General features: G+C 42.3%; 1 protein-coding gene across 2 annotated transcripts in view; it reads right to left on the minus strand.

Annotated features, from left to right (window-relative positions):
- stx8 (syntaxin 8) overlaps positions 1–15,150 on the minus strand; it is a 160,501-nt gene that overhangs the window by 2,629 nt on the left and 142,722 nt on the right. The window contains exon 8 of one of the 2 annotated variants that reach the window (XR_015073090.1): positions 2,250–2,380. Coding sequence is in view for 1 of the 2 variants with exons in the window: in XM_085963554.1 (XP_085819680.1) it covers positions 2,313–2,380 (68 nt within the window). In the remaining variant the exon portion in view is untranslated. Of the gene's footprint in view, positions 1–1,260; positions 2,381–15,150 lie in introns of those variants that run through there. The other variant, XM_085963554.1, reaches the window with a different exon arrangement.

Below are 15,150 nucleotides of genomic sequence, written 5' to 3' on the forward strand. Positions count from 1 at the left end.
TAGTCACTGGTGCATTAGCTGCTCTCTGTTGGCCTCATATATGTTATAGTAACAATGAAAATTAATTTTCAGGAATTGTTTAGTGATGATATAATTTAGCCTCACAAAAGAGGGCAATTGCCATACTCAAACAGACAACATTTTTATTTTTAAAAAGACCATTTTTGGAGTATCTAAAACAACAGCAGGTTGTTTTAGATACTCCATTTTGAGAAAGTTTCAATATGATAATGGGCAGGAAAATAGTTTTAAGTGTGTGCACAATATTTTCAGTTAAACTTCTAATAGATCTCAAATGATTGAACAGATGCATGCTTCCCACCTAATGCCAGCAGACAAGAGCTCTTACATGCTTAAAAAGCCACCCATGTAACCACTAAACTATTCACCATCTAGAGAAATTCCTCAAAATGTTCCAACATGAAGAATGGTCAAACAGTGACCCCAGTTTAGTGATGGTGGCAAGGTTGGCGTAGCAGGAGAAAGGAAAATACAATGATTCAGTTTCCTTTTTATGACTGAACTAACTTATTGTTGATTTTATGCAACTCCTGTAAATAAATACATTTGCATCTGTAATGTAACAATAGAAAAGCCAACAAGCAAATTAAAATTAACCACGTGGCTTTGCTGTGACCGAGGCCAAGTGGTATAATTGAACTGATTTAATCAAGCTGCCTTGTCCTGATTTAAAATTTACTCGATGATAGACCAACCATTGTTGCTATCTCATTATATTTAGCAAGGAAGTTTTTCTCCCCCCTTTGATTTTAAAAAGCCCAGATCAGAGGTGTATGTGCTGGGAGCAGAGTCTCAATCCGTCCACAGAGGTTAGTTGCTCTTCTGTTATTTTTTCTTGAAAGCAGTTAAATAGGTAAACAGATGGGCCACATTTCTGAGACCACCTTACATTCTCAGTGCAAGACTGTAACCTCTAAAACCGGGAAAAACAGCTTTTTTAGTTTGCTTTATCCTTCAAGCATTTTGAACACTGTCCGGGTTAGCTTTGAAGAGAGGGAGTTATGTCGAATTTTGATAAAATGATGCATCTTAGCCAGAACCTAAGGACAAACTACAGACAGATAAATGGGTGGTCCCAGTATCTTTAGCAACACAGTGATAAACTTCTCTCTTTTACAATGCACACAAAGAAAATGAGAATTTTAACCTAAGAGTTAAAACTGGTGTTCTGCAAATTTTGAATTTGCATATTATGACAAAGAAAGTTTAGCAACTTCACATAAAAGACACAGTGTAAAAAAGAGTTGGAAAATATTTATTTATATACCATATTTTGAATACTTTAACTAAATGCTTATAAAAATGGAATACGTAACAATGTAAGTGAAGTACATAACGGCACCAAATTGTAGGGAATTGGTTTGTAATTACTGTTCTGTTAGATTGGAATTGCCACACTGAAAGCAATTTGTTCCAAGTTTCAATTTCATGAAGGCGTGTGAACAGTAACACTGTTTACAGGCAGTGAGATAGCACACACTCCCTGTGCCCTACCGAGAGCCCCTTCACTGACCCCGCAAGCACTGAGAAAAGCATTTTCCCTGGGAAAGCAGAGTAATCGTGTGAGTGAGTAGAAACTGCCTTAGTTAACAAGATAGTTTGAGCATTTTAAATGATCACGTCCAGCTCATTTAAACAAGAATAAAATTATAATCAGAAATACCGCAAACAGAATGGGAGAACAAAGGAACAAAACAATGTAAAACTGCTTTAAGCATGCTATTAGCTCATTGTTTAGAACATGTTTAAAATCTAATTTATTTTATTTAAATATTTTTCAGCATTTAATGTAAATACAATGGTTTTGTTTCGGCAAGGGAAACAAAGTGTAAAGTACTGACATTTGAAGTGTTCCTAAATCTTTGAAAAGAGAAAAACATATATACATGCAGATTGAGGAACTTTGAGAGGCAAGTGCTCCAAAACTGTAAGATAAATAGAAGCCATTAGTTACAGCCCTTAGATGCTGCATTACCCCAGCCACTCAGGAGTTACAACCATCATTTCTGAATTTAAGGTAAAAAATTTAAATCAGAAATGGAAATCTTACTGTAAGAAAAGAAATGAAATAAATGAGTTTTGTTTTGGCCTTGATTAATCCAGTTTTTCACGAGTACTAGATAATAGCAGAATAGCATATCAAACACATTAAAACATATTCTATTGCTTGATTAGGGATACTTATTTGAATCTTGTCCCAGCGATCTCGGGAAGAACGTGTTGCTCACTTTTCAGTTTTAGCATCCAGTCCATAGTGCCGAAGAGCGTGGTTTTGTGCTAGAGTTGCCTCATTAGCTTGTTGGCCAGACAGCAACCACAACAATGGCAATCAGCAGCAATACAATAACCACCAGCATGCCTACAATAAAAGAAAATATCACTCATTTACAATGACTACACATATTCAACAGAAAATGTAATCTTACAATTAAAAAAGCATCAACACTTAATGCAAACTATAGGAAAAGTATCAACACTTAATGCACCCCACAGTAATTATCATCCCTTAATGGCTGTTAAAAAAGGGCCCGTAAAACAATTGGATGAGTTCATTGTGCTGTTGCTGTAATCTGTAAACCAATTTCCAATTTTACATAAAAGCATATAACAAGCCTTTAACTAAAAGACTACACAAATTGACTTAGAAACTCAAACTAAGTTGTAAATACATTTTCAAGCCAACCATTTCACACCAGGAACATTAATGACAGCAACTAAAAAGATGGTTTCCATTATACAATAAATTGTTTCCTTCAGCATGTTCAAACTCCAGTCACAATAACCTCCAATTTATAACTTTTGTACTTTTCAGTGGCTCCCTCTTGACAGTCTGTCATAAACATGATACATTTGGGTAACGGGGCAAAGCAATCAAATTAGATATTTTCAAGTTGTGCAAAATGAACATTGTAAGATTGAGAGCAACAAACCATACAATGATGACATTTGCAGATATACTTGCACTATAAACCAGGAAGAATTAATTACATCTTTGCCTGTTTGTGTTAAATATCTACTATGTCATTAAACCATTATTTATGCAAAGATTTCTATTTACTATTGTTCTGGAATTGTGTAAACATATTTTAGGAATTTGAGACATTTATAAATATTGACGCTGAAGTTATAATATTTTGCATGTAGGGAATACGTTTCATCAGCAAATTATCTTTACAGAATTTTGTGACGTGAATCTTTAGAGTGTCACTAAAAAGAACAAAAGTCTAAAATTCAAGGAGAATTGATACACATCAACAGAAATGTACATTTATATGTGACTAAATGTATTTTAAAAACCCCACTGAGGACAGGGGAAGCATCAAAAGCAAACTGCAGTCATTGCAATCAGCTGTTGGTAGGCCACCATCATGATGCATTCTTTGAAGAACATGTCTTCTTCATGTGAGGGAGTCAGCAATGCTGTCCATAAAACGGAGACACAATGCAAGAATGGCTACCCGAGATACAAAGTGAAGGGATCAACTGTTCTTTCATGCCTCGGTTTGGCTACTTTGTGATCCACAGTTAAGCCACAGATGAATAAGAATGCCAAAGGGGGAAACATGTAGGAAACAAACCACAATGGCATTGAAAGTACAAACTTTATAAAATATCAATGGGGAAAAAGAATCTGTTGGATTTGATTCTGCGTGCCTCTCAGTTAGATACGGAGCAAGTGTCTGCTATGGTCTGTATAGTCTTCTCTTGCCCCTCTCTACATTATCAAACATAGAGTCATAAAGTCATAATGGCACAGAAGGAGGCCATTCGGCCCATCAAGTCCATGCCAGCTCTCTGTAGAGCAATCCAGTCAGTCCCATTCCCCCACTCTATCCCCGTAGCCTTGCAAGTTTATTTCCCTCAAGTGCCTATCCAGTCTCCCCTTGAAAACATTGAGGCCTAGAAATTCGGTGGGCTGCGCCACCAGTTAGCGCCCAAAGAGGGCACTTAGTGGGTTTAGCGCCACTGGCCACGCCTCCCGCGAAATTTAGCGGGGCGCTAATGGCGGCGTTAGCCTGTAGCGCTGCGCCGCCACCAATGACGTCATCGGTGTGCGCAGCGCCCCGCTACAGCCCTGATCGCGATATTTGGTCGCGGCCCCCGCTGTAACGCCGGTCGCAATTTGCGACCGGTTCAGGGGAGCTTACCTGTGACGGTAGTGGCGCTAATTAAAAGGGGAGGAGCGGGGCGGCCATTTTTATTGCTGGCCGCCTGCCAGCACCTCCTCGCGCCGCCGTCCCCGGCCTCCTGAGCCCCCCCCGCCCCCCCCCCCCCGGGCAGTGCCGGCTGTGTCCCAAGAGCCCGGCACTTCTCCTCGCTGCCGGGCTCTTTTGCCGGCACTCGCGATCTCTGATCGCGCTGGTGCAGGCCCCTCCCCTTTAAGAAGGGGACGAAGGCCTGCAGTACCGCAGCGCGCCATGCCGCAGCGTGTGGCGCTGCGGCACGTTGTGCTGCGATATTCAGTTGCAGCGCTCCAAGAGGGACGCGGGGCGCCTCGAGCAGCGCCCCGCTTCCGTTTGGGGCGCTGAAACTGAATATCGGGCTGGCGCAAGCGGCTCCGTCCGGAGCGGTAATTCCGACGCCCAGGCGAGTGTCTCCGCTTCCTCCACCACCACATACAGGAAACTCTCTTTTAACCGGCACCTAAATATCCGGAAATCTCTCTTAACCGGCAAAATTCAGGAGTAGGTTCAGGTAAGTTTTACTATGTATTAGTGGCCTTGTAACTGGGGTTCCTGCACCTGTGGCTGTGCAACAGGGACTCTTGGATCTGTGGCCGTGTAACCGGGGCTCCTGCACCTGTGGCCGTGTACGGGGCTCTCGTACCTTGGTAAGTATACCTCTCTGTAATCCGGACTTTTTGATCAACCGGCACCACGCTGGTCCCGTCGGTGCCGGATAAAAAAGAGTTTCCTGTGTAAAAATATTGATACAACAAAGGAAAAAAAAAACTAGACAAAAATGGAAATGCTACACAGCCAATAAAAATAGACAAAATGAATAAATGTGCAAAGGTTTTGCTGAATTTTCTCTCCTAGAAAATATAATGCTCATTCCCCTCTCCCACCCCCTCAACTTCCAGCAGGAGTTTTTCAAAATATGAAAACCTCCTGGGAATTTAAACAAAAACGGAGAGCGAAAATGAAGAACCCAAATTACAGTTCACAAGATCTCCACAAAATGTTTCACATTTGCCTGATTTCTATTTTTACAAAGGTGAACCAATATGCACGTCTATGAAGTGACTGCACTTACATCTGTGCAAAACTACAACAAAGGTGCTGGCAAAGGGGTGGCTGTTTTAAGTATTTAAAAGGCAGGCGTTCAAACATGCAGGCAAAAATCTAAATGTTACACAAACTTTTCATTCCTCTGAAAAAGACAAAAAAAGCAGATGAAAATAAAGGCACACCTGGTCTTTCTAAATAAACTTGCATACTGAAAAGATGGAAGACAATGGTGGAAGCAATGGGTTGGCTGCACACAAACAGAGAGTGAATGTGCGAGAATGGCTACCAAAAACATAAAGGTGACTGGAGGAACTGTCTTTTACACCCCGGTTTGGTTATTTTGTGACCCGCAGCCAGTCTGCTGATAAGCAAAACAGCCAAAGGGGCCAAAATCTGCAGAAAACAAATAGCACTGGCATTGAAAGTACGAGCTGTATCGGTTATCAATGGGAGGAAGGGTTCAATGAGGGAGAACAATTGAATTACAGCTCACCCATGCCGTCTGCCCAGCAAACAAAGAGCTACTGTTGGTGGATCAAATCAGCAACAGGATGACAACAGATGAGGCACTTTAGCGGCACGGCGTAAAGTAAGGGTGGACTGGTTTGTTACACTATTTTGAGCATAACTATGTGTACGGCGTATGAAGTCACTATTTTATTAAAAAAATATTATTTAGGATTGGCTGCTAGAACATACACTATTTTTTCCTATATTTTGTTATCCTCCAATGTCATTATTCTCCAATACAAACTGCCTTCTCCTATGTAGCCACATCACTAGTACAATGCTCGTTACACATGCTGCCCTTGCGTTGTCCCTCACAGTGATTTCAGAATGAATTGGTAGAGATCTAGGAACAGCTCATCTGCCAACCCTCGGTTAGCAAAGGTGCTTTGTGTGGGGAAACCCAAGTCCAGGAAAGGGATGGGAAATACCAGCTAAAATACTGCTGGTTGGGAGTAATGTTTTGTGTTCTCAGTTTATGATGTCATTGAACTTCACAAACAGGTTAAAGCCTACTCAATATTTATTCGCCACATAATGCATACCAACCATCTATTATTCTTTATTTTACATATTCAAGGGAATTCTGTAATCTGCTTAAGAAACCTCCAGCACCAGGCACGAAGTCATGGCTGTCCTCCAGGCAATTACCACAACTGATTACACCCAACAGTAAAATGTCAACTTTTTATTACATTTTAGCTTCTCTCTAGTTCCTCTAAACCATTTCTATTCAGTCTAGCTCCTTCCAACTCTTCCCTGGTAATGCTTATTTCCACAGCAACCCTCAAAGTCTGTGGAGTAGTTTTGTCATTTTTTTTTTTACTGCCATACAAACCTTTCCTACTATTTTTACTCATCAATTCATGCTTAGGTTCCCTGCTATAAAATGATAATTAATGAAGACTTGACAAAGATGTATGGCTGTTTTTCAAGGAGGTTCTGGCAACAGCATGATGTCCATAAGTTTACAGTCAAAGATTGAACCACAGCATAAATCCTTCTCAGGTACCAAAGCTTGCATTGTACTGTTGTTCTATAATTTGTATCGTGCAAAAACTCCCTCTAAAATATTCTCTTCCTACCCATTGATACGAAATGTCACATTGACCAGCGAAACAAGTAAATCTGCCCACTGACACATAATGGTGCGCTCAACACACAGCCCGCCCACTTATATCACCAGAAACAGTCATTCAGGTCTATGTTACATAGAAACATAGAAGATAGGAGCAGGAGTAGGCCATTCGGCCCCTCGAGCCTGCTCCGCCATTCAATGAGATCATGGCTGATCATCCAAATTCAGTACCCTGTCCCTGCCTTCTCCCCATATCCCTTGATCTCTTTAGCCTTAAGAAATATATCTAACTCCTCCTTGAATATATTTAATGAATTGGTCTCAACTGCCTTCTGTGGTAGAGAATTCCACAGGTTCACCACTCTCTGGGTGAAGAAATTCCTCCTCATCTCTGTCCTAAATGGCTTACCCCTTATCTTTAGACTGTGACCCCTGGTTCTGGACTCCCCTGCCATCGGGAACATCCTTCCAGCATCTAGTCTGTCTAGTCCTGTTAGAATTTTATAAGTTTCAATGAGATCCCCTCTCATTCTTCTAAACTCCAGCGAGTATAAGCCCAATCAACTCAATCTCTCCTCATACATCATTCCTGCCATCCCCGGTATCAGTCTGGTGAATCTTCGCTGCACTCCCTCCATGGCAAGAACATCCTTCCTCAGATAAGGCGACCAAAACTGCACACAATACTCAAGGTGTGGTCTCATGAAGGCCCTGTACAACTGCAGCAAGACATCCTTGCTCCTGTACTCGAACCCTCTCGCTATGAAGGCCAACATACCATTTGCCTTCTTAACCGCCTGCTGCACCTGCATGCTTACATCAAATAAAAAATTGTGCCACCACTGTAGGGTTCTAACAACTTTATAGGGTTAGTTCACCAATATAGTTGAAAGCCTTCATAGCTTCTAACACCTTCCCACTCTATCTTTTATTCTATGCAAAACAACAGACAACAGCTCATTAGAAAAGATCAAAAGCTGAAGCGGGCTCCATTTTACAACACACATTAAAATAAAAGTACAATACCCTGGCCTGCGGAGTGTTTCCAGCATTTTCTGTTGTTATTTAAAATAAAAGTAGTCTTGTTACCAACAGAAAACAAATAATGTAGTTTAAATAAAAATGTATTCACAGAGTAAGAAGCTAAAAACTAAAATATCCTCTTATTTCAAGTCAATTGAATACTGAATCGGAGTTGGACAGAATGTCACGAAGCACGCAATTTCCCATAACTACTTGCCGTCAATTAGAAAGGCGCCGCTTACAGCGGGTCGGCTATTTCAAACAATTCAATAAGCCATTTGTACCTCGTTAAAGTGCAATAACCGTAATTATTTAATTATCTCTATTTACAGTTAACCTTTGCATAACCCAAAATTGACACTCCTATATTATATTCCTTGGGCTCCACTTGAGCAGAACATTTACGAGGGTAGGTATAGGCAGTACCAACCAAGCATTTTTAGGGCACAACAAATGTGTCAAAGCTCTTAGAGCAAACTATGCTGAATCAATTTGAAAATATCAGAAAGTTTCAGGCATTTTAATTAATTAATTTTTAAGAGGCATTTTTCTTCTCTTCCCTTCTTAAATATCCCCATGTCACAGCAAGGCTCTATAGCCAACCATGTTCCTTGGGCTGTGCCCATGCTTCGCCATAACAGACCAGAAGTTGTGCCTGAAGGGCCCTTGGTGACAGTTTTTTTGTTTTCTCATTCTCTGCGAGGAAGCCTTTGGTCTTCACTTAACTCTGCTCCATGATAACACTATTATATTAATAATAATTCACCATTTGGAGGATCATGAGTGTGAATCATTCAAAAGGATGCACTTCAGGATCTTTTCTGAGTCTTCAAATTTTTGCTTCTCGATGGGATCATTTTAACATTTTAAAGAATTCTTTGAAATCTTCGGTATTGTGTTTCTTAAAGTAAGAGATTAACATCCCTGACACAGGTTGATCTCTGGTTAATAATCCACGGATTTGATGAACCTGAATGTGTGACCCTGCAAGAAAACTCAATTTTGTTATGAAGTGTAATTGTATTCACGTGGAGTCACACAAATATCTAAACCCATGTTAGCTGCAAAGTAAATATTTAATACAAGTTAATGGCACATCAACACTTGCCACACTGAATGTACAATCACATGATTATAAGTGTGTTTCAGTTAAGTTGGCGCCAAACCCCCCCCCAGCAAATTACAACTTCCAATATATATCAATGCATTATATTTATGCTGATCTGTGCATATCAAAGAGATTGCAGTTTAAAAATGCCGCTCAATTTTATGCCAGAATGAGCTGAGGATGGACACAGAGGGCAGGATTTTCATTGGGCCGTGGAGGCGGGATTGGAGGCATGTGGGGGGCTAAAATCCCGAAATCGGGGGGGGCACGAACCCATCCTGCCCCCATCCCGCCTCCATGCCAGTTTCAAAGGAGACGGGTACCCGACTCGCACTGGAACCCGCTTCCCCGAGGCAGGAAGGGGATTAGTGCCAATTAACTGCCTGTTAACAGGTAGTTAACAGGCAGTTTTTAGCCTATTCCCTATTTTCATTCTTGAAGTGTGGGCTTCCCGACGGCTCCAAACCACGCCAAGTTAGCGAGGCGGGCCGTTGGGCTGAAGGGCTTGGAGGGGTCGAGATGTCTGGTGTTCAGGTGAGTGATGGGTGCATGAGTGCAGAGGTAAGTGTGTTTAAAGTGTTTAAAGAAGTTTTACTTACCTTTACAGCCTTCCTTCAGGTCTCGGGAGTCCCTCATCTCACCGGCACAGAAAGCAGAATGGCTGCGAGCTGTCAAAAATTGCAGCATTCAGCTTTCTGTTCCGGCGAGATCTCTAAGTCATCCCGAGAGGAAGGAATTAACCTGGAGTACAGAATGTCAGTGTTTGACAGCTTCAAACAGCTGTCAAACGCTGATACTTCATCTGTCAAAAGGTCTTGACAGATGAAATATCAATCTGTGACATCACCTGTTGCTGGGTGGCCCTTAATTGGCCTGCTGAACCCGCTGGGCAGGCTCAACAAGGTCAATGAAGTCAAAATCGTGTGGGTTGGCTACAACTCGATGGAGGCGGGACCACAACCCCGAAAGTTGTAGTCCCGACTCCTCAATGAAAATCCAGCCCAATACCTCCCCCGCATTTTATGTCCCTGTTTAGTCTACCAATCCCATCTTCCCATATTGTAAACCACCTCCAAAACTTTTCTGCCCAGCATGTGCTGCTTCCAACTTTTGTGAGTAAATCATTTGCCCATGTCTAGTACCAAAACTTCTGTCCACAAAAATAACCATCCAACTAAGATTCCTACCATGTAGCTGACTGCACAGATTGAAACATTAAAGCCAAGTTATACCACCAGAGAGCAGTATAACTGGGCCAAAAGGGCAAGTCCTTTTCTTAACTACACCATGTAAAGTCCACTTTTTCTTTACAACTTATTTTTCTTTCATGGATTTAGGACTTGCTCCAAGGCTTCTGGCAATTCTGCTCTTCAACCAGCTGTTATGATATGTACGGCAGTGGTTTTGATGACTAAATTGTTCCCCGCCCCTTACTATGGGGAAGTGTCTGGCCCCTGAACAGCAGCATGGCTGAGATTGGGAACTCACATTGTAGGAATTACAGGACTGAACCTGCATCTTTCTACTAAGTGCTGCTTGTTGGAGCTCCGAAGCAAAGTGCTACTATAGTATCCAACATTAACCATACTAGTATAAAATTACACTGGCTTGCCAATCATTACGCTGAGCTCAGAGCTCATAAGTAACATTTTAACACAGATTTTACAGTACAAAATACGGAAACTAAATAAACATTTTTGAGATACCATCTAGGATGTGGAAACAAGTCTTTTACAAAGAATTTTAAAAATTGCACTTTAACGTAAAAGTAAATACATTTGCAACTATAAATCCTGAATTAACCTAGTGCATTTTAATTTTCATTTTTGAAGTTGAGTCTAACCCATTAAAGTGGTATAAACATAGTAACTTACAAAAATATCCAGTAACGTTACCTATATTGTACAAAAAGATTGTAAATCAACAGAAAATGCTGGAAAAACTCAGCAGGCCAGGCAACATCCGTGGAGTGAAAATAGAGTCAACGTTTCGGGTCAAACTCTTTGTCAAGACTCGACTCGAAACGTTGACTCTATTTTCACTCCACGGATGTTGCCTGGCCTGTTGAGTTTTTCCAGCATTTTCTGTTGTTATTTCTTTTCCAGCATCCGCAGTATTTTGCTATCGTAGATTGTAAATCAAGATCTGCTGTATTATAACGACAGCAGCATTATATATTGCTCATAAACAAAACTCAGAAAAGAATGATCTCTCTATTTCTGTGAGCATCTCTCTACTTGACTTCCATTCTGTAATTCTTTCTTTCTCCTTTTATCTTTGCTCATCTTCAACCCTTTGGCTCCCTTGTTTTCTCTCTGTTTGCCTCCCAGATATTTTTGTTGTTTCTGTATTTGCCTCTGAATTTGCCTTTGACACACTCTCAGTTGTTGCAATTCTTTTCTTGATTCTGTCTCTTCATGTTCATGGGATCCACCTTCTGCTCACTTGACCCCATTCCCACTAAACTGCTGACCACCCAACTTCCCTTCCTGGCCCTCCTGCGAGCTGACATTGTAAATGGTTCCTTCACCTCAGGTGCGATCCCCTTCCTTTTCAAAACTGCAGTCATCACCACTCCTCAAAAAAAGACACCCTTGGCCCCTCTGTAATTGCAAACTACTGCTGCATCTCCAATCTCCTTTCCTTTCTAAAGTCCTTGAACGTGTTGTTGCCTCTTAATTTCATGCCCATCTTTCTATCAACTCCTTGTTTGTATTTTTCAAATCAGGTTTTCACCTCTGCTACAGCATCAAAACAGCCCTAACCAAAGTCACAAATGATATTCTCTGTAACTGTGACCATGGTGCAATATTCCCCCAGAGTGCTCTGCAGCTTTTGACATGGTCAATCACACCATCCTCCTCTAATGCCTCTCCTCCATTGTCCAGCTCAGCAGGACTGCCCTCATGGCTCCACTCTTACCTAACTATTCATAGCCAGAGTATCTCTAAGTGATGGTTTCTCTTTCTGTCCCTGCACCATTCCCTCCGAGTCCCCTAAGGATCTATCCTTGGCCCCTTCCTCTTCCTCATCTACATGCTGCCTTTTGGTATCATCCACAAACATGGGGTCAGCTTCCACATGTATACTGACGACAGCCAGCTCTACCTCTTCATCACACCTCTCTCAATCTCTCCATTGCCTCGGTGTTGTCAGATTGCTTGTTTGACATCAGTTGTGGATGAGCCACAATTTCGTCCAGCTAAATATTGGGAAGACGAAAGCCATGGTCTTCAGCCTCTACCACAACACCATAATCGTGCCACCGATCCCATCCCCCTCCCTGGCCATGGTCTCAGGCTTCTCCAGACTACTCACAAGGTCAGCATCCTTTCTGACTTTGAGCTGAATTTATAATGCCATACCTCTCCATCACAGAGCCCGCCTATTTTCACCTCTAACGTTGCCTGTCTCCACCCATCTGCTGCTGAAACCCTCATTCATCCTTTGTCACCTCCAGAGTCAACTATCCCAATACTTTCCTGTCCAGTCTCATGTCCCACCCTCTGTAAACCAGCTCACCCAAAACTCTGCTGCTTGTATTCTATCTGCACCAAGTGCTGCTCAACTATTACTCCTGTTCTCGCTGACCTACATTGGTACCTGGTCATCCAATGACTCAAATTGAAAATTCTCGCCCTTCCCTACCTTTGTAACCTTCTCAAGCCCTACAACCCCCCTCGAACCCTCTGTTCCTCTAACTCTGGCCTTTAATGCATCCCCTCTCTCTTTGGCAACTGGGCCTTCACCCCACCCCCCCACCCCCCACCCCCCCCAGGCCCCATGCTCTGAAATTCCAGCTCTAAATCCCTCTCCTGTTTTAAAACCCTTGAAAGAAAACAAAGCCTCATCGAAAAACTGATAGGAAGGAGGGAGGAGAGAAACAGGCTGAAGGTGAGGAGGCCTCTGGTCTCTCACCGGGGTGGGGGTGTCGAAGTCCAGAATTGGCAGACTTGGCATAGCATAGCCACGACGACGTTCTCCAATGCTATGCTACTGTACGTGTCAAACTCAAAATCGTAATGCAATTGCGATCGGGAATTCAAGTTTAAGTGAGTAAATTATTTGCAATCAGTTTTGGCCAAGTCTTGACATACAAAAGTGGCCAACCTCAAAGTGATTGGGGGGGGGGAGGTCACGACTCTCCCAACCACCCCCCAACCCCACCACTTCCCCTGCCATTGCTCTCACCACCTGCCCTTGGAGGGAGCACATGGGTGTTGAAGAGTGGGTAAAGGGTTAGGAGCAATGCTACCTCTAATTTTTAATTTAGGTGCACAATCCCATTAAATTTGCTGCATGGTACCTTTTCCAGCGTTACAGCTGGTGAACGGCCTGCGCGGGAACTACCAATCTATTTAGGGGGAATGTTGGTTAAGAGTGAGGTGAGTGTTTTCAAATCCCTCCAAGGCCTTGCCCTTCCCTATCTCTGTAACCTCCTCCAGCCCTACAACCCTCCAAGATCTCTGGCCAGTTGCGCATCCCTGAGTTTAATCGCTTCACCATTGGAGGTCGTGCCTTCAGCTGCCTAGGCCCTAAGCTCTGGAATTCCCTCCCTAAACCTCTCCGCCTCTCTCTCCTCCTTTACGATGCTCCTTAAAACCTACCTCTTTGCCCAAGCTTTTGGTCATCTGTCCTAATATCTCATGAGGTGGTTCGGTGTTAAATTTTGTTTGATAACGCCCCTGTGAAGTGCCTTGGGCCATTTTACTATGTTAAAGGTGCTATATAAATGAAAGCTGTTGTTGCGTGATACCAGAGTGTGGGGAGTAGAGGATGCAGGAATTGAATCGGTAGCTCAAAGGAGAAGAGGAATTGTTAGTGATGAGAGGGGATAGTGGGAAGGGCTGGGGATCGTGGGAAGGAGAAGAAGTAGAGGATGTAATGGGACTGTGGGGAGGGGGGGGGGGGGGGGGGAGGAGATGGGATGGGAATGGAACTACTGTGGGCCATATTTTCCCTGCATTCCCCCACCCCAATGCAGCCGTTGACGGCGCATTTCCCCTCCCCAACACACCATGCCACTCACCAGCCCCCACTGGAAAGGAAACAAGAAAAGAGAGAGATGAAAAAAGAAGCTACAAGAGCTCGGGAGAGAGAAACAGAAGAGAGACAACAATATAAAGATAGCAGAGACAGATAAGAGGGAGGGCACAACCTTGAACTTAGTGCGTCCAATGCCACGGGAGATTGACTAGTATATTTTTTTTAATAAAATCACTGGATTTCTCAAGACATTGCTCATGGTAATTTGCATAATCCTCTAGTTTATAAGGGCAGACGCGCTGTGCTACATACTTCACAATGCATTATTCTATAGGTAAGGTGCACTTGTGTTTTTTTTAAATCACAGTCTAATTGTTAAGTAAACAGAACATCAGTTTATTTGGAGTTTAATTGCTGTTTGGTCAGGAAACTTTGCAAATGACAATGTGCTGGTCAGTTTCAGGCTACAGCTGAGAAGCATTCAACATTTTAAGATTGTTTTGCATTGGTAAGCAATGTGACTTCTGTGTGTACATACGAAAGAGTCCACGGTACTGCACATTACTTACAGCAAGAATGTGCGCCATTTATAAAGTAAAGGCAGATATAATTGATTTTTTAAAATGTTGGATTTGAATTTGTTCTTGAATATTCTCTTATCTATAAAAATTATATAAGATTGTCTGTAAACAAACCTAAGGTTACAAATTGAAGAGTGATGCAAAAGAGGTGATCACATCCGAAAACGACTTGTAAAAAGCTCTAGTCAAATGGCAATAAGGACCTCAAAGCTGAACTGTGGTTACATGCTTTAGGACTTAACTGAACTCTGGGATTTGTGAAAAGATCCTGGTGTCTGATGAAATTTGGCAAAAGTCTAATACAGCAAATTGACTGAGGTGCTAGCTCAGTGATGCGATATATCAGGTGTACACACATACATATATACACACATATGTAGGTTCCCTGCCACACCACTCAAGTGTATTCTCTGGTAGATCACACGACAGAATGACATCAACTGTATTCATAAAGATGTCCGCAGCTGGACCATCCTTTCTTTACAGGGCTCGGTTGACATTGATGGGTGGCTAATTTGGTGAGGAGAAAAAATGAAAAGGGAAAGAGTTCTGCTTGTGAAAAACAGTCATCCATAGTAATATAATGGTTGGAATTAACATAACCTGCCTCTCCCC

The sequence above is a fragment of the Somniosus microcephalus genome, chromosome 21 (assembly GCF_052327205.1).
Source record: "Somniosus microcephalus isolate GS21.2 chromosome 21, FLI_Smic_1.0, whole genome shotgun sequence".
Classification (NCBI taxonomy): Eukaryota; Metazoa; Chordata; class Chondrichthyes; order Squaliformes; family Somniosidae; genus Somniosus; species Somniosus microcephalus.